Source organism: Aureococcus anophagefferens (assembly GCF_000186865.1).
Source record: "Aureococcus anophagefferens unplaced genomic scaffold AURANscaffold_9, whole genome shotgun sequence".
Taxonomy (NCBI): domain Eukaryota; class Pelagophyceae; order Pelagomonadales; family Pelagomonadaceae; genus Aureococcus; species Aureococcus anophagefferens.
Window position 1 is genome coordinate 1041809 of NW_008705569.1, and position 22920 is coordinate 1064728.

The window sequence follows — 22920 nt, forward strand, 5'->3', positions numbered from 1 at the left end:
GACCTCGCGCTAGCATGGCCGCAGCGGATGCGGAGCCCGAGACGGGCGTGGGCCCGACGGCGACGCGCTGGCCCGTGCTCTTCGCCTTCAGCTTTCTGAGTGGCTTAAATAACTTCATGTGGATCGAGTTCGCGCCGGTGCGGTCGGCGACGGCGAGCTACTACGCCGTCTCCGGCGACGACGTCGACTGGTTGAGCATGATCTACATGGCGATCTATCCGTTGGTGTTCCTGCCCTGCTCCTTCTTCATCGAAAAGGACGCGCGGTCGCTCCAGCGGGGCTTGCGCATCAGCGCGGCCATGAACTGCGCGGGCGCCGCGATGCGCTGGGGCTCGTGCGCGTCGCACTCGTTCGCGCTCGTGTTCCTCGGCCAGACGGTCTGCGCCATGGCCCAGGGCTTCAGCCTGGGCGCGCCGCCGCGCATCGCGGCGCTCTGGTTCCCGGAGGCGGAGTGGGGGCTCGCGACGGGCATCGGCGTCTTCGCGAACCAGCTCGGCCCCGCGGTGGCCTACTATTTGGTGCCGGACGTCGTCACGGGCACGAACGGCGACGGCATGAACGTGCTGCTCGAGGGGACTTTTTATTGCACCATCGCGGCCTTGGCCCTGGTCGTCGTCGCGATCCCGGAGGCGCCCGCGCGACCGCCGTCGGCGCTCGCGGCGAAGCGCGACGAGACGGCCGCGCCGACGTTCAAGGCCTTCTGCCGCAACTGCGCGGACTTGTACCTGTCGCCGGTGACCGGCGCCGGCGTGAGCTTGTTGAGTCTGGGCTACGGCGCGGCCGTCGGCGTCTTATACGCGCTGTCCACGGACCTCGAGGTGCTGCTCCCGGACCTCTCGACGCACGGCGTCTCCGTCGTCGGCGGCGCGTTCATTTCCGCGGGGCTGCCGGGCGCGCTGGGCGGCGGCGCGATCCTGGATTTCATGGTCGTGAAGCGGTTCCGCGGGCTGAACGTCGCCATGGCCGCGGCGGGCGCGGTTGTCATGGCCGGCATCGCGCTCGACAGTGGCACGTCGGCGATCACGGATATTTGTATTCTCGTGTCCATCCTGGGCTTTTTGCTCTCGACGATCACGTCGGCCGGCTTCGAGTGGGGCGTCGAGCTGTCGTACCCAGCCTCGGAGTCCACCGTCGCGGGCGCTTTGAACGTCGCGGCGCAGACCGGCGGCATCGCGCTGATCTACGGCGTCGAGGGCCTGTCCAGCGAGCGCGTCCTCGCGAACGGCGTCCTCTGCCTCGCGCTGGTCTTCGCGGCCCTCGTGTTCATCGCCGTCGGATCGGAGCAGCGGCGGCAGGCGGCCCGGGGCCCCGTCGGCGAGGCCGCGCGACTCACGGAGCCCGCGGTCGCGGAGGCGACGATCCTGTAAGTTTTGCGTGCCACAGTGTATTTTTATTTTAACTGAGGGCAACCACAGCGGCGCCTTCGCCCTCGTCATGCTATGCGGCAACCCCCCCGGGGCGTGGCGAGCTAGCGCTGCCCGTGATGGACACTTGAGCACTACACTACGGGGCAAGACTACTCGTCGACTCGACTCCACAAATCTCCTTGACGCGTCTCTAAACGTAGGGGGCCCGGGAGGAACCGCGGGGGACGGGAGGCTCAGAGGGGTCTCACAGGCGCGGGAGGCGCCAGTGGACGGCGGCGTCCTGGCGCAGGCGCCAGTGCCGCTCGCAGTAGGGTTTGATGTAGGGGCGGACCTTGCCGTGCGTGTCGAGGAAGGTGAGGCCGCGGAGCCGGAAGTGCCCGAGCAGTTTCGGCAAATTCGGGATGATGATGATGGCGACTACTAAAACCACGCCGCACTTAGGCTTGATCTGAGATCAGCCCCCCCTGGAGGCTTTCCTCGTTTTGTCAGATCTGGGCTAAAACGCGTCTTTCGCTAGCCGATGCAGCGGTTCCAGGACTTGGCGCGGCGCTCGGTCTGTGGACCTTGCCGCGCCTCGGGCCCGGGTGCGAGTCGCTCGGGAAAGACCATCGGTCGAAGGCGAGCAACTTAGTTCGCGTCGGGGCAGCCCGTGGATGACGAGAACGGCCGTTAATGGTGGGGGGCGACCGACGAGAGGCCCAACTTAGTTCCAGGGCTCGAGCGGGCCGCGGCATCTCGAGTAAACACCGCCTGGAATGTCCCTCCCGAGTGGCCTGTCAAGGTTGCCGCGGCCCGAACGCCGCATGCATTGCGCAGTGAGCGCCGTGTCACCCGCGGCGCCGCGCGCCTCCCGGAGCCGGTGAGGTGATCTCGATCAAATCGGCTCGAGCCGAAGGGCTGCCGCGAGGGCATCTGATCGCCCTCATGACGAACGATTCCCGACGCTCTGTGACTCGAAGGAAGGCGACCGAAATTCGGGTCGGGGGAAGCTGCCGCGCCCCATTCCACCCCCTGAGGCTGCCCGTTTGCGCCACCTCGCAATCGTCCGGATGTCGCGTCTTTTCATGTGCCTCACCCACATGTTTGCGGACCCTCAAAGCCGCTGGGATCGTTGCACGTCGCTGCATATTCGAGGAGCACGGGGCCCTCTAAGGTGGAGATTCCATCAGCTGCCATAGCAGCTTCGAGCGCCTAACTAATCCAGGTACTCGACGTCCTGCCGGGGATAAACGATGGTTCGACCACGGACCCGGGTAGAGCGGCAGGACGAGTACGGGACACGAAGCAAAAAAACGGGACAAGCGCACGGAGCGACTCCTCAGACCCCCGGGGGTCGCGCCCTACCGGTGGGGTGCGTCCCAGGAGCCGCGGGGCCCGGAACTGACGCGCCTGGGGGGGTCGATTTCAAATCGAGCCCTTACACCCACGACGGGATGTCCTCGTCGTCGTCGGAGCCCGGGTCGTCGTGCCAGATCGCGTCGGCGACGGCGTCGTAGTCGTCGTCCCGCGCGGGCTCGGAGACGCGGACGACGGCGGCGCTCTTGGGCCGGACGCGCTGGTACAATCGCGCGGACGCGGCGGACGCGCGCTGCTGCCGCGCGAAGTTGGCGCTCCGCGGCCGCGACCGCCGCTGCGCCCGGTCGTCGTCGTCGCGGCCGTCGCGGTCGCCGTAGTTCTCGTAGGTCCGCGCCGACGCGGGCCGGCCCGGCCCCTCGGGCGACGGCGCCGCGGGCTCCGTGGCCGCGGACTCGGGCCGGAGCGGCGGCTCGCCGCCGCCCTTGTCGGCGGAGACGGCGTCGTCCGCCGGCGGCGCCGCGCCGGGCGGCGCGCGCGACGGCACCCAGAGGAAGCTCACGGCGCCCGGGTCCATGGACGCCATGGACCGGCCCGACGCGGGCCGGCGGCCGCTCCGGCGGCACGGCGCGGAGATGGGCCGCCGCGGCGAGCCGCCGCGGCGCGGCGACGACCGCACGGGCTCGGGCACGACGAAGGCCTCGTCCTTGAACTTGTTGAGCTCGAGGTAGCGCTTGAAGCGCTCCTCGCGCGTGACCTTTTGCCGCTCGCGCGCGGACGGCGGCCGCCGGTCCTGCGATTTCGCGCCGTAGCGCCGGCCGACGGGGGGCACGGCCGCGGCGGCGACGGCGGCGGCCATGGCCGCGATCGTGCCGTCGCCGAGGCGCGTCGGGAAGGGCGGCGCGGACCGCGCGGGCCGCGGGCTCCGCCGACGCTTCGGCGACCCGCGGTAGACGCGGCGCCCGTCGTCCTTCTCCGCCCGCGGCGCGGCCACCTCGGGGATGGCGTCGACGTCGACGTCCGGCCCGAAGGTCGTCGGCGCCGGGAAGTCGCGCGCGGGCACCTCGAGAATCGCCGACGTCGGCTCCGGGTCCGTCCGCGGCGCCGGCGCCTCGGCCGTCTCGCCCGACGACGGCCGCCGCGCGGGGACGGCGGGCTTGCGCGTCTTCTCGCAGACCGTGCGCCGCGGCGACGCGGGCCGCGGGCCCGGCCGGGGCGACGGCGCCTTCGCGGGCCGCGGCGGCCGGCAGTACGCGCGGCGTGCGACGTCGCGGCCGAGGCGCGGCGCCTTGGGCGCGTCGCTCTCCTCGTGGCGCCGGTTCGCGTGCGTGAGCGCGGCGTTCGCCTGGCGCTGCTTCGAGGCCCGCGAGCTCGCGGGCGCCGACTGGGGCCGCCGGAAGCCGCGCCGGAGCGGGCTCGCGGCGCCGCCGGCGCCGTCGCCGCGCGCCGCGGCCGCGCTCGCGGGCCGGCTCCGGCGCCGCGGGCCGTCGGCGTCCTCCTCGAGCGCGCGCTGCCGGTCGTCGACGCTCGCGAGCAGGGCGTCCAGGTCCACGTCCTCGGAGATGTCGACCTCCGACGGCCGCCGCTCCTTCAACCGCGCGGCGACGCTCCGGTCGATGAACGTCTCGCCGACGCGCGTCACCGTGCGCTCGCGCGTGCGCAGCGTGATGTCCTCCGTGTGCTGGCTGTCGACGATGCAGCCGAAGACGCGCATGTCCGACACCGTGGCCTTCAGATTCGCCGTCGCTCTCACCTTCTCCGCGCGCTTTTTGGCGATCTCCCAGAGCGCGAGGGGCCGCTTCTTCCGCTTCGGCGGCGACGGCGCCGGCGGCGGCTCCTCCTCCTCCGCCTCCTCGTCGGACACGTCGGCCTCGGCGATGTTCTGGAGGTGGCGGTGCGTCCGCATGTCCGGGAGGCAATCGTCGCCGGACTCGTCGTCGGACTCGTCCTCCTCGTCGCTCTCGCGCGGGTCCTGGCCCCGCGAGATGGCCCGGTACTTCCGCAGCGCCGACTCGTTCATGGTCTGGATGCGGAAGGCCTTCTTGCGCAGCCGGTCCTTGCGCTTCCGCCGCGCCCAGAGGCGGTGCGCGCGCATGAGCCCCTCGACGTGGAAGCACAGGTCGATGTCGAAGGCCGCGCACATGATGCTGCCCGTCGCCCGGAGCCGCACGGCGCCGCGCGCCGAACATAGGTCGATGATCTTCCTCATGTTGCACCGGAGCGCGACCTGGCCCAGGTCGCGCCGCTTGCGCACGATGGCCTCCATGGCGTTGACCTTGTGGGAGTCGTCGCGCGTGCCGTCCTTCTTGTGGCCCCGCATGGCGTGGCGGCTCTTGGCCAAACGGTGCTGCGCGAGCTTGACCGCGTGGAACTCGTCGTCGATCGTCGGCACGGACGCCGCGTGGATCTGCTCGCGCGCGGCCTTGCGGAGCTTCGCCAGGTCGGCGTCGTGCTCGCGGCGCGCCGTGTCGAAGGCGCTGTGGTGGCTCCGCGCCGTCGACGCGGACATTTTGGACGCCTTCGACGCGACGGTCTCCTCCTCGTCCTCTTCTTCCAGCGGCTCGGGCTCGACGACGGGGTCGTAGACGCCGAACTCGTTCGTGCGGTCGAGGTCGCCGAACTGGGACGGCCGCGCGGCGTGCTTGCGCGCGGGCTTCGCCGCCTTCGCGGCGAGGGTCCGCTTCGTCGGCTCCTTCTTGAGCGGCGGCGGCGGCGACGGACTCTTCGTGGAGCGCTTCGACGCGCGCGCGCGCGCCGCCTCCTTGTTGCGGACCAGCGACCCTTGCTCCTTGCGCCGGCGCAGCGTCGACGCGAACTGGCGCGGCGTCTCCGGCTCGAGGAGGCTCTCGGCGCGCACGAGGGGCGTCTTGTGCTCGTCGCGCCACCGCGCGCGCTCGAGCTTCAGGCGCCGCGTCTCCGGCGGGAACGCGTTCAGCACGCTCTGGAGGCGCAGCGTGCGCTGGGCGGCGAGGATCTTCGTCCGCGTGCGGTGGCTCAGGATCTCGTCGCGCTCGATCTCGCGGTAGAGCTTGGAGAGCTTCTGCGCGGTGCGCCACTGGCCGATGAGGAAGGGGTCGACCTTGATGTGGCGGTGGCTCTCGACCTGCTCCTCGAGGGGCGCCGTCTTCTGGCGGTAGAGCGCGCCGACGTTCTTCGTGACCTGCGTCGGCTTCTTCGCGCGGAGGTGGAGCGTCATGGCCCAGGCCACCGTGAAGTGCGCCTTGACGTCCGAGCGGAACGCGTCGACGGCCGCGCGGCTCCGCCGCGTGCCCGCCATGGCGAACTCCGTCACCGCGAGCGAGTGCGCGTCGCCGAGCGCGAGCTGGCGGCAGCGGCAGTGGCTCGGGATGGACACGAGCGCGGGGATCACGATGTCCTCGGCGACGGACGCGGGCCGCGCGTCGCCGAGCTGGCCGCAGGACTGCTGGCCCCACATGTAGACGGCGCCGGACACGGTCAGGGCGCCGGACGCGGCCATGCCCGCGGCCACGAAGCAGATGTCCATGCCCGCGAGCGACTCGACGCGCGTCGGCGTCGCGCGCGCCTGCGTGGAATTCAAATATTCAACCCGACTTCAATGTGAGCATACGCGACAATTTCGACGCAACCTCTTCGGCCGTGCTTCGAGAACTCGACGAGAGCCATCGATTCGTCCAAAAATCAGCCGAATCGACTTCGATGTGACCGAGCTAGAGAATTCTCAAGTTTGGTCAGGACCACCCAAACCAGTGGTCGATTTCCACACGGGCGCGCGCGGCCTTGGAGCCGATGCCCAGCTGGCCGTAGGAGTTGTCGCCGAAGGTGAAGACCTCCTTCGTCGACGTGAGGACGACCGTGTGCGACCCGCCGCACTCGAGGACCGTGCCCCGCGTCCGCGCGCCGTCGAGCTTCCGCCGCCGCGGCAGCCGCACGGCCGCGAACGCGTCCGTGACGCCCTTGCGCCCGACCTGGGCGATCTCGCCGCAGGTCAGCACGCGCCCGGCGACGTCCAGCAACGCGCTGTGGAAGCCGCCGCAGGAGACCTGCTGGAAGTCGACGCCCCGCATGTCCTCGACCTCCGTGGGATCTTCGACGACGGACACCGTCGCGGCGCCGTGGACGCGCCGGAGCTGGTGGCCGAGCCCCAGGGCGCCGCCCCGGTTGTTGCCCCAGCTGAAGAGCCGGTTCTCCGTGACCTCGGCGCCGTTGGCCATCGTCTCCGTGACTTCGCCGAAGGCCACCGTGAACAACGACCCGCAGTCGACGAGGAGCACGGCCGCCCCCCGCTCCAGGGGCCCCTTGACCCGCTGGGGCTTGCAGCGCGACTGGCGGTCGCCTAAACCGAGCTGGCCCATGGAACCGTTGCCCCAGGTGTAGAGGTGGCCGAGGCTCGACAGCGCGGCCGAGTGCATGGACCCGCACGCGATGGACGACACGTTGATGCGCGGCTCGAAGAGGTCGATGCCCCGCGTGACCTCGCGCATCTGGTCCCGGCGCTTCAGGTCCGCCCGCGCCTTGGCGACGGCGGCCTCCGCCGCCGCGCGGTCCGCGTCGAGCTCGCGCTGTTTTTTACGGAGGAACTCCTCCCGCGTGAACGCCAAATGGTCCTCGTGCGTCTCCTGCTTCTCGTCGTCGTCGTCGCGGCCGAGGATGCGCGCCTCGAGCTCCTCGATCTCCGCCGCGGACTTGCCGCGGCGGTCGACGATGTAGGACGCGCGCCGCGCCGCGGCCTTCGAATGGTCGACGTCTCCCGTTGACCCGCGCCGCGCGTCCCCCAGGCCCGCCTCGCCCCGCTCGTCCTCGGCGAGCTTCGCCTTCAGCTTCGCCGCGAGCTCCGCGGCGTCCACGGCCGTCGACGCCGCCGACGACCGCCGCAGCGAGCTCCGGCGGCGGTCGAACGCCGACTCGAAGACGGGCTGTTCCACCACCGACTCGGACACCGTCGACGCGTCGTCGGAGAGCTCCGCGGAGACGTGGCGCGGCGGCAGCTCGAACTTGACGAGCTCGAGGCCGTTGACGCTGCCGCCCTCGCGGCCGAGGCCCAGCTGGCCGTTCTCGTTGAGGCCGCACGCGTAGACGCGGCCGTCGTAGCAGAGCACCATGGAGTGCTGGCCGCCCGCGGCGACCTGGAGGATCGTGTCGTGGTCGCCGGGGCTGCCGCCGTTGCGCGCGCCGTGGCGCGCGGAGAGCGTCGTCTCCGCGTAGCGCCGCACCTGTGTGCAAATCAACCAGTGAGCTGGGACGTCGGGGCCAAACTTGAGAATTCTCTAGCTCGGTCAAATCGAAGTCGATTCGGCTGATTTTTGGACGAATCGATTGCTCTCATCGAGTTCTCGAAGCACGGCCGAAGAGATTTCGTCGAAACTGTCGCGTACGCTCACATTGAAGGCGGGTTGAAGATTTGGTTTCCACACAGCGCCGCACGGCGTCGCGGTCCGGCGCGATGTCCGAGTCCGAAGAGATGTTGTCCGCGACGGACTCGGAGAGGTCGTACCACATGGGGTAGCCCTCGTCGACCTTTGGGGCGGCCTCCTCGGCGGGCGCGTTCGACGGCTCCGACGACGCGTCGCCCGCGAAGCCGAAGGTCTTCGCGACGGCCGCGGCGACGGCCGTCGGCCGTTGGCCCCCGTTTTTTCGCCCGAACTCCGCGGGCGACGCGAGCTTCACGAGCTGCTGGGCGACGCCGGCCATGCGCGCCATGGCGTCGTCGCAGTGCTTCGGGAAGCGCATCTGGTAGTAGTTCTCCGACGTCGCGCGGCCCCGCTCGCCCCGCTGGCCGGAGCCGCCCGCGCCGAACGCGATGAGGCTCTTCGACGTCGACTCCACGAAGTTCACGAGCAGCGTGGGCATGACCTTGTTGAAGCGCACGTCCACGGAGTGGCAATAATGTTGGATGGCCACGGTCGCCGTGTTCTCCGCGGCGCGCGGGTCGTCGTGCGACTCCGTCACCGAGAGCACGGCGACCTGCACGAGCTCGCGCCACTTGTCCGGCTCCACGCGGAACTCGCAGGGCCGCACCTCGACGAGCGGCGACCGCGCGGACACGGTCACGCGCACCGTGGCCTCGGGCTTTTCGCTCAGGCGCACGCCGTAGTACTCGTCGCAGCCGTTGGACGTGACGGTCAGCCGCGTCTCGTCGCCGTGCGTGACGATCACCAAGCTCGGCCCCTCGACGACGTCCGGCGGCGCCGCGCGGTGCGTGCGGTAGAGCGGCTTCGCGTCGATGGATTCGATCGTCACCTTGTCCTCCTCCGGGGCGTCGCTGGGCCGCCGCTTCTGGCCGTACTTGGCCAGCTCCTTGCGCTTCGCGAGCTCCAACGCCTCCTCGGCGCTGAGCTCCTTGGGCCGCAGCAGGAAGAAGTCGCAGAGGTTCCCCGTGGACTCGACGACGATCGTCCCGTCCGGGTGCGCCTTCACCATGGTCCGTCGTTTTCAGGCCGCGGCCATCGCAAACCGACGCGGGCGGGCAGCCCACTCTGTAACGAAGGCGGCCTTGCACCCTGCATCCAGTCGATGCAGGGATGATGCAGCACGATCCAAACGAGCTGGAATAATATTGTTGCAGGATTTAGAGAGTCCGCTCACAGGATTTCAGCGGAGTTGAAGCGCTCGCAGGATTTCAGGCGACGCGTGGGCGCGCCACAGCCCAGTGCCTCTCCCACGCCCAAGTCTTTGACGACGCTCCACGTCGCCCCCCCGAGGGGGCGCCCCCAGCCGGCCCTGGGCCCCCGGGCGGCGCGGGGCCGACCCGGCGCGAGTAGGGGCTCCCTGGGGCGGCTTCAGAGCGCCAGCTCCATGGCCTCGTCGCGGCGAGCGAGGGCTGCCCGGCCTTGGTGAAGCTGATGGACGAGGGGTCCGGCGGGCTGCCGCGCGGCTCGGGGGCATGGCGTCGCCTCGACGTGCGTCGCGCGGCGCGGGGTGCGACGGCGCTGGCCGTGCAGGCGGTGAACTCGAGACCGCGGCGCGACGGACGTGCGCGCTCGCGCCGAAGGCGCGCGCACGTCCGTCGCGCGGATGAGAGTGCCGGGCTGGGACTCGGCGTGACTGCCGTGGCCCTTGAGCGACGAGGGATGGTCGCAAACGATCTCTGCCGCTGCGCGGGCCCGACACATGGGCCGGTGGGTTGGGCAGGGACCAGGGCAGCCCCTCGCTGCCCCCCGCGCCCCTCTCCTCGGACGCGATGCAGCCCGCCAACCCCTCCCGCCTTCGCGTGCGTCGCTAGCGCAGCAGCGGAGATCGTTGTGGGCCGCGCGGCTAGGGGCGCGCGTGCAACATAGCGTAGAGCGTCTAGAGCGTCAAAGACTTGGGCGTGGGAGAGGCGCTGGGCTGTGGCGCGCCCACGCGTCGCCTGAAATCCTGCGAGCGCTTCAACTCCGCTGAAATCCTGTGAGCGGACTCTCTAAATCCTGCAACAATATTATTCCCAAACGAGCTTTTGGCCGCAGTGTGCAAGCCAAGAGGCAGCTTTGTGCCGCCGTTCCCGCATGGCGCGCCGCGTCGTGGCCGCGCTGGCGGCGCTGGTCGTCGCCAATGCCGCGGTGCCGGACCTTCCCGCGGACGCGCGCGAGTCGACGGCGGAGCTGATCCTCGTCGGCAAGATCACGTCGGCGACGGCCGAGGACGTCAGCCGCCGCGAGGGCCACGTCGACAGCGTGTCCATCGGCCAGTTCGCCGTGTCCAAGGTCGAGAAGGGCGAGGCGCCGGACACGCAGACGGTCTACTGGTGGGCGCCGAAGGCGCGGCCCGACGGGTGGACGGGCCACCAGGGTCAACGGCCGGCGCCGCCGGCGAAGAAATCCATCAAGATCTTCACGGACGGCCACGGCGAGCTCCTCGTGCCCAACGGCTGGGAGTTCGCCGAGGATGAGGAGGAAGCGGTCGTCGAGGAGGCCGCGGCCGTCGAGGACGCCGTCGAGGAGCCCGAGGCCGCCGCGGAGCCCGCGGCCGCCGCGGAGGAGGTCGCCGAGGCGGAGCCCGCGGAGGCGGGCGAGGTCGTCGAGCGCAAGGAGCACCCCGTGCGCGCGTTTTTCCGGCAACTCCGCAAGGTGCTCGGCGGGCCGATGGCGTTTTTCAAAAAGCTGTTCGCGAAGAAGAAGTAGAAGAGCCCCCGGCGCGTCCATCGCCGCCGCGGGACGGGGACCCCAGTTGTGTAATGCTGCGGTCCCCGCTTGACGCTCGCCGACGCTCGATGTTACCCCCCCTAGCCGACGACGGGCGTCGCGGCGAGCGTGTCCTCGGCGAGCTTGTCGAGGTCCGCGACCATGCGCTTGACCTCGTCGTCGCTGTTCTTCGTCGCCGAGCCGTCGGTGAAGAAGGGCCCCGCGAGGTGCTTGCGCTGGGGCTTGCGGTCGAGGTAGAGCGCGCCGGGCTCGAGGCGCGCTCGGTCGACGGCGCAGAGCCAGCACATGCCCTCGGCGCCCTGCCACGTGGAGCGCATGGGCTCGAGGTAGGACTTCTGGGACCCGTAGGCCAGGTCCACGGCCGGCGTGTCCGTCCAGCCCGGGTGCGACGTCACGACGGGCACCGCGGGCTCCGCTTTCGCGAAGTGCTCCGCGAGGAGGACCTGGCCGCGCTTCGCGTAGACGTAGGCGAACTGGCCGTCGTAGGCCTTGGCGTCCGGGTCGACGCAGGCGTCGACGCCGGGGAACTTGCTGTTGTACATGCCGCCGGACGTGACGTAGACCACGCGGCCCTCGCTCCGCTTCAGCAGCGGCAGGAGCTCGCGCGTGAGCAGGTAGGAACCGAAGCAGAGGTGGGACGCGAAGGTCGTCTCGACGCCCTCGGGCGTCATCGTCTTCTCGTTGAGGAGCACGCCCGCGTTGCAGACGAGCGCGTCGAGGCGCGGCGCCTTCTCGGAAAGCGCGGCCGCGAGGTCCTTCACGGACGCCGCGAGCGACACGTCGCCGACGAGGATCTCGAGGGACCCGGGCAACCCGCCGGCGTCCGCCAGCTCCGCGAGCATCTCCGCCCGCGCCTTGGCGGCGCGCGCCTCGCTCCGGCAGAGCATGTAGACCGTCGCGCCGCGCGACGCCAGGAACCGCGCGGCCTCGCGGCCGACGCCGGAGTTGGCGCCCGTGACGGCGTAGACCTTGCCCGTGAGCGTCGCCTGCTCCAGCTCGTTGGCGACGTAGGCCTTGGCGTGCTTCGCCCAGCCCGTGGCCGTGAAGTGGCTGCGCCCGAAGAGGTAGAACTGGGTGCTCGTGATGAACTGGGTGAACATGCCCATGGCAGTGGAGCTGTGATTTGCTGTGTGTGGCGGCGCGGTGTTGCGGTGTGTTGCCGACGGGTCGACTCTAACAGAATAGTTGGGTGTGCGCGGGCGACGAGAATACTCGGCTGGTGCGATGACGCGGCGGTCGGAGACTGTGCTCGGCCTCTGCTGATTGGGCTCCGAGATGGCGCCGGCGGCACTTCTTACCTTTGCCCCTTGTTGCAGCCCATCAGGGCACGATGGTCAGCCCTCGGTGCCCGCTCCTCGCCCTGGCAACAACGTTGCTGGTGAATGGGCGCGAGCTCACGCCTACGACCCTCCCGCCGGCGGGCCACGGCCGGGCCTGGAGTTCCTACGACTGGTGCGACTGCCGCACGGGCCTGGCCAACGTGACCATCTGGGCCGGCGATGAACAGCTCACGCTCGCCGTCGGCCCGGCGACGGCCTTCGTCGCCCTGGACGCGGCGACGACGGAGCTCCGCTGGCGCTGCGACGGCATGGCGCGGGCGCAGCGCGCGTCCGCGCCCGCGGCGACGCGCGTCTGGGGCGCGCGCTTTTCGTCGGAAACGAAGACGCCCTTCTGCGGCGCCGCGAGCGGGCGCCTCGCGTGGACGGGCTGGGCGGCGAACGACAACGTGCTCAGCGTCCCCTTCGTGAGCGGCGGCGACGGCTACGCGTGCACGAAGATCCCGAGTCTGCTCCGTTTGGCGTCGGGCGCGTTCCTCGCGTTCGCGGAGGCGCGATGGCCCGACTGCGGCGACTTCTCGCGGACGGACCTCGTCGCGAAGCGGTCCGAGGACGGCGGAAAAACCTGGTCGGCCGCGCAGGTCGTCGCGCCCGCGGCGCCGGGGACGCGGGGCCTCTGCGGCCACGAGGTCGTCGTCGGCAACGCCGCGCCGGTGCAGGCGACCAAGGGGCCGCGCGCGGGCCGCGTCCTCGTGCCGCACACGCGCGACAACTTCGCCGTCTGGTCCGTCCACAGCGACGACGACGGCCGCACCTGGAGCGCGCCCCGCGCTCTGCCCGGCCTCGCGGATACGGACGCGGCGGGCCCGGACTGCAACCGGACCATGGCCTACTTTGGCGTCAACACGACGGCGAGCGTCGCCGCCTGGGTCGAGGCCATCGCCCGGGGCGACGGCGACCCCTACCGGGAATGGGGATCGAAGCTCGCGGGCCCCTGGCAGTTCCTGGGCCTCGGCCCGCCGGGCGCCTTGGAGCTCGACGACGGCCGTTTGATCGCGCCGGGCTACCACGCCTACATCCGGGGCCTCGACGGCGGCGGCGGCGCGGGCGCGGGCGTCGACCTGCCCGTGTCCCAGCTCTACAACAACCTGGCCCTGGGCCACGTCGTCTACTCGGACGACGGCGGCGACTCGTGGGCGCTCGCGTCGCGACGCGGCTTCGGCGGCGGCGCCGCGGGCGGGTCCCACGGCGCCAACGAGATGCAGCTGGTCCAGCTCCGCAACGGCTCCCTCCTGGCGAACTCGCGGTCCCTGAGCACGGGGTCGCGCCAGGCGCGCCTCGCCGCGCGGTCCGACGACCGGGGGCTGACCTGGACGCCGTCGTCCTTCGTCGACGCCCTCCCGGAGCCGTTCAACGGGTGCCAGGGCTCGCTCGCGCGGTCGCCGCGCGCGCTCTACTTTTCCCACCCGGACCCTCTTCCCAACGACGCCGCGCTGCCCCGGGCGCTCCGGGGCCTCGGCGGCGGCGTCAACCTCACGGGCCGCGACCACCTGACGCTCTGGGCGTCGCGCGACGAGGGCGACACCTGGGACGTCCGCGGCGTCGTCGACGCGGGCACCGCGGGCTACTCGTCGCTCGCCGTCGTCGGCGGCGAACACTGCGACGCCGTCTACGTCCTCTACGAGCAGGCCGACCCCGCCGCGGCGTCGCTCGCCGCGGCGTCCGCGGCCGCGGTCGTCGGCGGCCTCGCGGTCCTGAACCCGGACCGCCTCGTCCTCTACGAGGAGGCCGCCTGCGGGTAACACTTCTCCTTACGGCGCCAAACCCGGCGCCGCCGCGAGCCTAGAGCATGTCGCCCGTGAGCCGCGGGTCGTACTTGTCGCCCGAGATGCGGATGTGCGTCTCGCCGCCCAGCACGGAGCCCGGGCCGGCGATGGGGATGGGCTTCTTCATCTCCTCCTCGTCGTCCGTGTCCGGCCCCTCCGGCGGCCGCAGGGGCGCGTAGGTCTTCGTGCCCCAGTTGTGCTGGCTCCGCTGCTCGAGGTAGTCCGGGTCGTTCTTCTTTTTGGGGTTGCACACGGGGTACTTGGACTTGGGCGGCTCGTACTCCGTCACGCAGCGGAAGCAGAGCCGCGGGCCGTAGGTCTTCAGCGCGGCGCCGAACTCCTTCATGCCCTCCTCGCACTCGATCGCGAGCATGAGGCAGTCGGGCCGCTTCGGGTTCTGGCAGCGCCGCTCCTCGCGCATCTTCATGAACTTGTCCGCGCAGCCCTTGCAGAGCACGGCCGTCTTCTTGACCATGACGCCCTCGCCGCGGTAGCCGTTCCAGTCGTCCCAGAGCATGACGACCGTCTCCGTGCCGTCGTTCTCGCAGTCGTCCCAGAAGTCCTTCTTGAACCGGAAGCTCTGGGTCTGGAAGAGGCGGTAGTCCTTGGCGAGGCAGAGCCGCGCCGCCTGGCACTTGAGCATGAGCGGGCCGTCGGGGCCCGTGTTGTAGAAGTAGTGGCGCTCGCGGTCGTCGTCGTCCGCCGTCTCGCCGTTCGGATCCAGGAACGGCTCGGGCGGCGGCGCCCAGGGGAAACCTAAAGGCGCGGGGGGGGTCGCGGGTAAGCGGGGCGTACGGCGGCGACGCGACGCCGGCGCGCGTGCGGTCCCAGCCGCCCGGCGGCGCCTCGGGGAACTTGATGGGCTCCTTCTGCTCGGGAGGCAGGGCCTCCCAGGCCTGCGCGCGCGCGCGGGGCGTTAATTTTCGGCGCGGCGCGATCGACGGCGTTCACCTTTTGCATTTCTGCTGTGATGACCATGGCGACAGAGAGGCCCTCGTTAGGCTCTCGTTCCACCTCGTTTCCGATGCCCAGAGGCCACCCCTTCAACAGGGCTGCTCCACAAATGCTGAGGCCGAAGAAGCACCACATCCGGAGCGACGGGGGGGGGCATGCAAGTGCCGCCGCCGCCCACGGACTTTCTGAGAGCCGGGCAGGCTACCTCAATAAAACACGACGCCGTTGTTGAGCGGAAACTTCACCCCGATTTACTTTTGCGGCGGCGCGCGCGCGCGCAGCGCCGCGAGGGCCGCGCCGCCGTCTAGGGCGACGGCGGCGCCGAGGACGTCCTCGACGGGGAGCGGCGCGTCGCCGACGAAGAGCGCGTCGGCGAGGAGCGCGAGGTCCGAGCGGCGGACGTTGATCTCGCCCTCGTCGACGACGCGGTTCGTCGCGGACAGGAACGCGCCGCGGCACAGCGTCGGTTGTTCGCCGGGGAGGTGGGCCGCGACGCCGAGGAGCCGGTTCCGCAGCGCGCGGTGCCGGTGCGCGCGGCCGAAGGCCGTCGCGAAGCCGCGCTGCGCGGCGCGCGCGCCGTCGCCGACGGGCGCCGGCGGCGGCCGGTCGGCCCGCGGCGCCGGCGCGGCCGGCGCCGCCACGAGGGGACGCAGCACCGCGAAGTCGGCCTGGTAGAGCGCGTCGCAGAGGCCTTCGTAGTCCGCGGGATCCCCGAAGGACCGCGCGAGGCGCTCGAGCGCGCCGCGCGGCGCCGCGCCGTGGAGCTTCGCCGCCGCGAAGACGGCGACGACCGTTTCAACATCCAGCGAACCGCGCCGCGACACGTCGCGGAGGCGGCAGGCGAGGCGCAGGCCCGCCGGGTCGCCGTGTGAGAGCGCGATTCGCCGGACCGCGGCGCAGCGGACGCCGTGGCAGAGCCGCTCGCCGTCGGCGTCGTCCGCAGCCACGGCGCCGAGGCCGCCGCCGAGCGCGCGCGGCGCGACGGCGACGAGGGCGAGCGCGTCGAGGAAGTCGTCCGCGCGCGCCGCGAAGTCGTCGTCGACCTTCGGGTCGAGGCGCGACCCCGCCGCGCGGTACGCGACCGCGAGCGCCGCGGCCTGGGCCTTCGTCAGGCCCGCGACCTTCGGCGGCCGCGCGCCGGTCTTCGAGAACTTGGGCGGCGCCGCGGCCTCGGCCGCCGCCGCGGTCGTCTCGAGCGCCTTGAGAAATTCGACGAACCGCTTCGACGGCAGCAGGCCGCCCGCGTCCGGGTGGAAGCTCCGGAGCTCGCCGCGCGCGGCGACGCGCGCGTCGCGGAGGCGGAGCGCGAGCGCCGCGAGCGCGCCGGCCGCGACGGCTTCGCCGTCGCGGACGAGCGCCGCCGCGGCGCGCGCCGCGTCGGCGGCCGCGCGGCGCGCGTCGCCGGGCTCGCCGTCGACGAGCGTCGTCTGCGCGCGCGCGTCCGCGGCCCCGTCGAGCGCGTCCGCGGCGCGCGCGTCCGCGGGGCCCGCGACGTCCAGCGACGCCGCGACGCCGCCGAGCGCGCGCGAGACCGCGACGTCCACGCGGCCGCCGCGCGCGAGGTCGCCCAAAGCGATCCGCGCGCCGGGCGGCGGCCGCGGCGGCCAGGCGGCGTCCGCGCGGCCGGCCGCGTGGTACGCGTCCCGCTCCAGGAGCACCTCGGGCCGGTCCGCGAAGTCGACGCGTAGGCTCGCGTCGTCCGGGAAGAAGCTCGCGACGAGCGGGCGGCCCTCGTCCCGCGCCGTCGCGCCGCCGGCGCGGAGCGTGGCGCGGAACCGCAGGGGCGGCGACCCGCCGTCGGCGAACGCGACGCGGCGCCGCGCCGGCGGCGGCGCCGCGCCGAGGGACCGCCACCACGCGTCCGTCGCCGCGTCCCAGGACGACAGGCGCAGCCGGAGGTCGCCGACGCGCAGCACCGTGCCCCGGCGCGCCGCGTCGAGGACGGCGGCGAAGGGCGCGCCGTCGCGCGGCCCGGGCGCCGCGCGCCGCGAGACGCGGACCGCGCCGCCCGCGTGGCGCGCCTCCGCCGTGCCGTCGTCGAGGAAGCAGGCGAGCTCGAACTTCTCCGCGCCGTCGTCGCCGAAGAACGCGAGGGTCCGCGCCGCCGGGCCGCCGTCGTCGTCGTAGGCGCCGGCGCGGTCGACGCGCGCGCCGAGCGGCGCTCCGAATCGCTCGTAGTAGCGGCGGCACGCGGGCTCGGCGTCGACGATCTCCCAGTCGGCGCCGCCGCTGGGGACCGACGCGCCGACGGCCAGGTCCCGCGGCCGCAACCGGAGCGGATGGCGCTCGCCGGGCCCGGCGCCGAGGCGGAAGACCGCCGGCGGCCGGCGTGAAGTGGAGACCGCGGCGGTGTGGTCGGTTAGGAAGTAGTGGAGCCGGCCCCGCCGGGCGCGGCCCACGTCGACGACCTCGACGACCTCGAAGGCGAGCACGTCGACCGCATCCGTCGCCCAGCTGCGAGGGGCTGCCATCGTGTTTTGATGTTTACGGTTCTTGACGTTTGCACGATATATCGCAAACACGATTCTCAGGGCAGCCCGTGTCCAAGCGCGTCTGCGCGGCCGCCGGCGCCGTCCCCGACCGCGCCATGGGGTTTAAGGCGGACCGGCAGAGCTGCACGTCCGTGTCGCAGCCCGAGCCCTTGCGGGTCGTCGTCATCGGCGGCGGCCCCGCGGGCCTCGCGACGGCCATCGGCTTCGGGAACTTCGGGCACAAGGCCACGGTCATCGAGAAGCGCGCGAGCCCCGCGGACATCGGCACGGTGGACCGGGACCGGAGCTACCCGGTGGACGTGACGGCCCGCGGCATGGCGGCCCTGAAGGCGCTGGAGATCGACGAGGCCGAGCTCCGGGGCCGCGGGTTCCTCCACGTCTTCAGGGGCCACGCGGCGATGGACGGCGCGACGGGGCGGATCGCGCGGAAGATGCCGCTCCCCGGCGGGCGCACGGGCCTCATCGGCACGCGCGACGACGTCGTCCTCGCCTTCGAGCACTACCTCAAGGGCCGCAAGGACTGCGACGTGACGCTCAAGCACGAGACGACCGTCGTCGAATTCGACACGGACCGCCAGACCGTGACCTGCAGCGACGGCTACTCCATCCCCTACGACCTGCTCGTGGGCGCCGACGGCAAGAACTCGCCGACGCGGGCCTTCTTCGCGGAGCGCGACACGCGGCTCCTCGTGACGCCGCGGAAGGGCCGCGTCGGCGAGGTGCGCTACAAGACGTTCAACCTGGACGTCGCGGAGAAGCTGGACGTGCTCGAGGAGGGCTGGCTCTACGGCGTCGGCGGCCCGCCGCCGGACAACCCCGTCGTGTCGCGGACGCCGCTCTTCGACGCGGACCTCCGGAAGGTGGGCCGCGGCGTCGGCATCGTCCCCGTCAACGACGCGCCGTCGGACGCGCTCTCGAGCGCCTTCGCGCTCTGCAAGTCCGAGAGCGACCGGTCCCTGCTCCACAGCAAGCTGCCCAAGAAGCTGTTAGCGGCGAGCACGGAGGCGGAGCGGCAGAGCTTCGAGACGCGGTGCCTCAGCGACGCGTCCGGCGGCTTCGTCGCCTCCAAGCTCTACAGCGGCCACTGCGCCTTCGTCGGCGACGCCGCCGTGTCGCCCGCGCCCGCGGGCCAGGGCGTGAACCACGCTTTGGACGCCGCCGCGAGCCTCGTGACCCACAGGGCAGGAAAAGGGTGCGACATTCCCAACTTCAAAGGCTCATATCTCGGCCGTTTTCCACTCGTTTCGGCTGATTTTTGGACGAGCGATCATCTCTCGGAACGGTCTCGAAGCGTGGATGCTTTTTCCGGAACGCGCGCGTGCGGAACACTCACGTTGAAGCGACATTGAATCACTCTTTTGCTGCCCAGGTGACCCACTTCGACGCGGTCCACTTCGACGTCGAGCACGGCCTCGAGCACTGGAACGACGAGCGCATGCCCGACGAGGAGGCCTACGCCTTCCTCTCCGACGCGAACAAGCCCCTCTGGGTCCAGACCGCCGTCGACGCCGCGGCGCTCGTCGGCGCGCACCGCGACGGGCCCTACATGAAGCAGACGGAGGAGCGGTACCGCGACCTCACGACCGTCCACGTCCAGCTCGGCTACATCGCCATCCCCAAGCCCCCGCCCCCGAAGCACGACGACGACGACCTCGCGGACCTCCAGGGCCTCGCGGGCTAGGGCGGGGGGGGGCTGGTTTTACTCGTCGAGGGGTCTCGACGATCGGCGAGCGTTTTCACTTGGTAAAAATCAAAAACAGAATGGCAGAAGGTGCTCCGCGCCACTAAGCAGGTGCCGGTGTGTGAGAAGGTGTTGAGATTTGCCGATGAGAGTACGACTCCTCGCGCTTCTCGGAGCGCTATGCACGACGTGCGACGCCCTTGTGAACCCATCGTCTCGTCTGCTCGCGACCACACTGGACATCACAAGCGGTCGAACGACCAAGCTTCGCGCGCAACAGCTCCCGAGCGCCCTCGCGCCGCCGCCGAACAAGAAGCTGCGCGTGCTCAAGCACGTCATCGCCTTTCCGCTCAAGGTATTGAGAATTTCCGCCGCCGCCGGGAGCCGGCCGCGGCGCGAGAGGTCGAAGACGCGAGCCCGATCGCGCCGCGGCCCGAGGCGACGACGATGAAGTCGGGGCGGCTGACGGAGCTCGCTCTTGAAAAGTTGACGGCAAAGGCCAACGACTACGCGGAAACGCTCGCGCAGGCGCGCTCCGGAGCGTCGAGCGCGCGCGACGCGTCTCCCGAGGGCCGGCCGCCGCCGCCGCCGCGGACCGGGCGTCCTTCGACGACGAAACCTTCGCGGGGCCGGATCGAAGAGCTCTCCCTCGGGTCGCTCGCGTCCAAAGCGAAGAGCTATGAGATGACCTTGGCGCAGCGGCGCGCAAAGTCGAGTTCGGTCGAGCTCTTCGGCGCGGCTTCCCAGGGCCCGGCGGCGCCGCCGGCGCCCGCGTCGACGTCACCGCCCGTGTCGACGGCGCCGCCCGCGTCAACGCCGCCGCCCATACCGCCGCCGGCGCCCGCGTCAGCGTCGGCGCCCGAAGCGTCGCCGCCCGCGGAGGCGACGAAGCCGAATCCCCCGAAAGCTTCCAAGCCGGAGGAAACGGCCGCCGGCACCATCGCGACGAAGAAGTCGAGGAATCCCGCGCCCGCCGCCGAGCCGAAGGACGGCTACTACGTCGTGTCGCGCGGCGCCAAGGAGCGCGACGGCTACCGGGTCCGCGCGGGCCTGCCTACTGCTCAAAAGTACTAGGACGGGAGGAGCTTCGGCGACCCCCAGACGTTGGACCCGAGGCGCGAGTCCGCCGTCGGCTGCATGGGGTTGATCTGGCCCGCGGTGCCCGTGAGCGTGCGCAGCGCGCAGTACGAGTTCAGCTCGCCGTCGCGGACGAGGCCCATCATGGTCTCGTCGATGGCCTTGGCGCAGGACGCGCCCTCCGTTTTCGCGAGGAGCTTCTCCGCGCCGCGCCGCGAGACGACGTAGGCGACGGTGCCCCAGGTCTCGAAGGCCCGCTGCACGTGTTTCGCGCCCGGTAGCGGCAGGTCCCGCTTGCACTGCGGGTGGTGGAAGAGGTAGCAGTGGTCCCAGAGGGCCGGGAGCTCGCCGAGGATGTTCGCGACCTCGGTGCGGAAGCCGTCGGCGACGAGGACGTCGTCCTCGAGGACCACCGCGTGGTCGAGGCCGTCGTCGACGACCTTCCGCCAGAGCGCCATGTGGCTGCACATGCACCCGAGCTGGCCCACGGTGCAGGCCTTGGCCCAGGCGGGCGCCAGGGTGACGGCCCGGGCGCGGAGGAAGGCCGCGAGCGCGGGGCTCGCGCCGTCCACGGCGTCGAAGACCTCCGCCTCGGGCAGCCTCCGGCGCGTGTAGGTCTCCGTGTGCCGCACGCGCGCGTCGTCGCGCGCGAGCGTCACGACGAAGACGTTGGCGAGCGGCGCGCCCTCGCAGGGCACGGCCGGGCCCGGCGCGGGCGGCGCCGCGGGCGCCGCGGCGGCGGGCGCCGCGGCGGCCGGCGCCGACAGCCGCCGCCGCGCGGCGGGCTTCGGCGCCGCGGCCGCGCGGCGCACGAAGAGGTCGCGCTCCGCCGCCGTCGACGCGATGGGCGCCGCCGCGTCGACGCGGGCGCCGTCGGCCGTCTCGAGCGCGAGGTCGCCCGCGTCGACGCCCTCGCAGCGCTTCGCCACGGCCTTGAGCAGCCGCGCGCACGGCGACTCCTGCCAGGCCGCGGGCAGCGTCAGCTTCAGCGTCTTCGCCTCGAGGCCGCCGCCGCCGATGCAGTGCACGCTGACGACGCGACCCGCCATCGTGAGTGGGCAGAGGCCACTATTGCCACGGTGGGTGGCCGCACATGGCGACCTGTTTTCGGGTGCACGCCCGCGCGGTACCCCTCCCGTCCCCGGAGGCCTCCCCAGAGGCTCAACCATCGCGGCCGCGGGCGAGTGAGAGCCCTGGAGGCCTGGCAGATGTTTCGAGGGGAGCTGCAGCAACGGGCGCGCCTAAGCTGAAGTGATCTTGAAGCACTTGTGAAGTTCACGGGGAAGGCTGTTGCCATGTTCAAGCCCGCAATGGGCGCGACGTCGTTCGTCATTCTTGCTTGGCAAATAGCCTTCGCCTACATACCACCGGTACCCATACACCGCCCCGCCGTCGCGCTCCGCGTGGGCCGCCCGTCGCCGGGCATCGACTACGGCAGCTGGGACCCCGCCCAGCGCCCAAACCCCCTCGCGCCGCCGAAGAAGAGCAAGAGCCTGTTGGGCGCGCTCAACCCCTTCCGCCGACAAAAGCCGGCGGCGGTCGCTCAGGAGATCCCCATCGCGCCGTCGCCGCGGCGCGCGGCGCCCGTCGACTCGTCGGTCAAGTGGGGTCGGTCGGCCCCGGGGCGGCTCAACGACATCGCGCTCCAGAAGCTCGCGGAGCAGGCCAACGCCTACTCGCCGCCGGTCGCGGCGCCGCGCTCCGGCGCGGCGGGCGCGTACCACGCGTCCCCCGCGGACCGGCCTCCGCAGCGGCCGTACGGCGCGACGCCCGCCGCCGGGTTGGGCGCCGCCGGGTTGGGCGCGGCCGGACTGGGCGGCTCCGCCGACGCGGGGGCCTCCGAGTGGGCCGCCCGCCGCGCCGCCTCCGCCGCCGCCCCCCGCCAGCCGCCCGCGGCCGTCCGCCAGCCGCCCGCGGCCGCGCCGCCGCCGCCGCCGACCGGGCCGCGGACCGGGCGTTTCGGAAGGACGCCGCCCGCGCCGACGCCGAGTCCGAGGACGCCGGCCGCGTCGACGCCGAGTCCGAGGACGCCGGCCGCGTCGACGCCGGCGGAAGCGGCGCGCGCGCGCGCGCGGTCCGGTCCCCGTCCGGTCGACCAGTACGGCGCGGATTGGAAGCAGGGAGATAAGCCGCGCATCGACGACGACCGGCGCATGAAAAGCCCCGGCCTGCAGAACAACTTCTACGAGACCTCGACCGCCGACTTCAGGCGGCCGCACGGCGCGGGGGGCGCGCCGCCGGGGGCGCCGCAGGGCCGCGCCGCGCCGCCGGCGCCCGCACCGCCGTCGGCGCAATGGACCGGCCTCGACGCCGCGGACCGGTGGTTGAGCGAGGCCACGGGCGAAAGGTCGCCCATCGACGACGATCGGCGCATGCAAAGCCCCGGCCTGCAGAACAACTTTTACGAGAGCTCGACCGCCGACTTCAAGCGGCCGCACGGCGCGAGGGCCCCGCCTTCGGGCTTTCCCGAGCCGGGGGCGCCGCAGGGCCGGGCCGCGCCGGAGGTGTCCGCGTCAACGCCGGCGCCCATGCCGCCGCCGGCGCCCGCGCGGCCGCCGGCGCCCGCGCGGCCGTCAGTGGACGCGGCGTCGCGCGGCGCCGGCGCCGCGGACGCGCGCCTCGAGGCGGCGGCGGCGCGCCTCGAGGCCGCGGATCGCGCCCTGGGCGCCGCCGTCGCCGCGGCGGCGGCGCCCGTACCGCCGTCGGCGCAACAGACGGCGGTCCCGCGGCCCGAGGGCGGCACCTTCGAGGCCGCGAGCGAAAGGTCCGACGACGCGCCGGCCGTCGTCGCCGGCGCGAGCTACGACGTCGCCAACGCGGCCCTCGACGCCGCGGACCGGGCCGCCGCGGCCGT

At 72.2% G+C, this 22920-nt stretch overlaps 6 protein-coding genes across 6 annotated transcripts in view; 3 read left to right on the forward strand and 3 right to left on the reverse strand.

The window, feature by feature from the left end:
* Positions 1 to 14: 14 nt before the first annotated feature.
* On the forward strand, positions 15 to 1367 carry AURANDRAFT_26282 (hypothetical protein; the record flags this gene model as incomplete). The annotated part of the gene is made up of 1 exon (XM_009038719.1): positions 15 to 1367. The coding sequence occupies one exon, from the start codon at positions 15 to 17 to the stop codon at positions 1365 to 1367; it is 1353 nt and encodes a 450-aa protein (XP_009036967.1).
* Positions 1368 to 6063: 4696 nt separating this feature from the next.
* AURANDRAFT_4756 (hypothetical protein) lies at positions 6064 to 7774 on the reverse strand (the record flags this gene model as incomplete). The annotated part of the gene is made up of 4 exons (XM_009038613.1): positions 6064 to 6204; positions 6404 to 6511; positions 6905 to 7087; positions 7640 to 7774. Coding segments are annotated over 4 exons (567 nt in total), but the record flags the coding sequence as incomplete, so codon positions are not given.
* A 3188-nt stretch (positions 7775 to 10962) lies between these two features.
* Positions 10963 to 11829, reverse strand: AURANDRAFT_13138 (hypothetical protein; the record flags this gene model as incomplete). The annotated part of the gene is made up of 1 exon (XM_009038813.1): positions 10963 to 11829. A coding segment is annotated over one exon (867 nt), but the record flags the coding sequence as incomplete, so codon positions are not given.
* Positions 11830 to 17622: 5793 nt separating this feature from the next.
* AURANDRAFT_64246 (hypothetical protein) lies at positions 17623 to 18560 on the forward strand (the record flags this gene model as incomplete). The annotated part of the gene is made up of 2 exons (XM_009038720.1): positions 17623 to 18500; positions 18524 to 18560. 2 exons carry the CDS (start codon positions 17623 to 17625, stop codon positions 18558 to 18560), a joined length of 915 nt encoding a protein of 304 aa, XP_009036968.1.
* Positions 18561 to 20059: 1499 nt separating this feature from the next.
* AURANDRAFT_64247 (hypothetical protein) lies at positions 20060 to 21115 on the reverse strand (the record flags this gene model as incomplete). Its single annotated transcript, XM_009038812.1, has 1 exon — positions 20060 to 21115. The coding sequence occupies one exon, from the start codon at positions 21113 to 21115 to the stop codon at positions 20060 to 20062; it is 1056 nt and encodes a 351-aa protein (XP_009037060.1).
* A 1479-nt stretch (positions 21116 to 22594) lies between these two features.
* AURANDRAFT_64248 (hypothetical protein) overlaps positions 22595 to 22920 on the forward strand; it is a gene marked incomplete at both ends in the record, with an annotated part of 2225 nt that continues 1899 nt past the window's right edge. The window contains one exon of the mRNA XM_009038721.1: positions 22595 to 22918. Coding sequence (XP_009036969.1) covers positions 22595 to 22918 — 324 coding nt within the window. The remainder of the gene's footprint in view (positions 22919 to 22920) is intronic.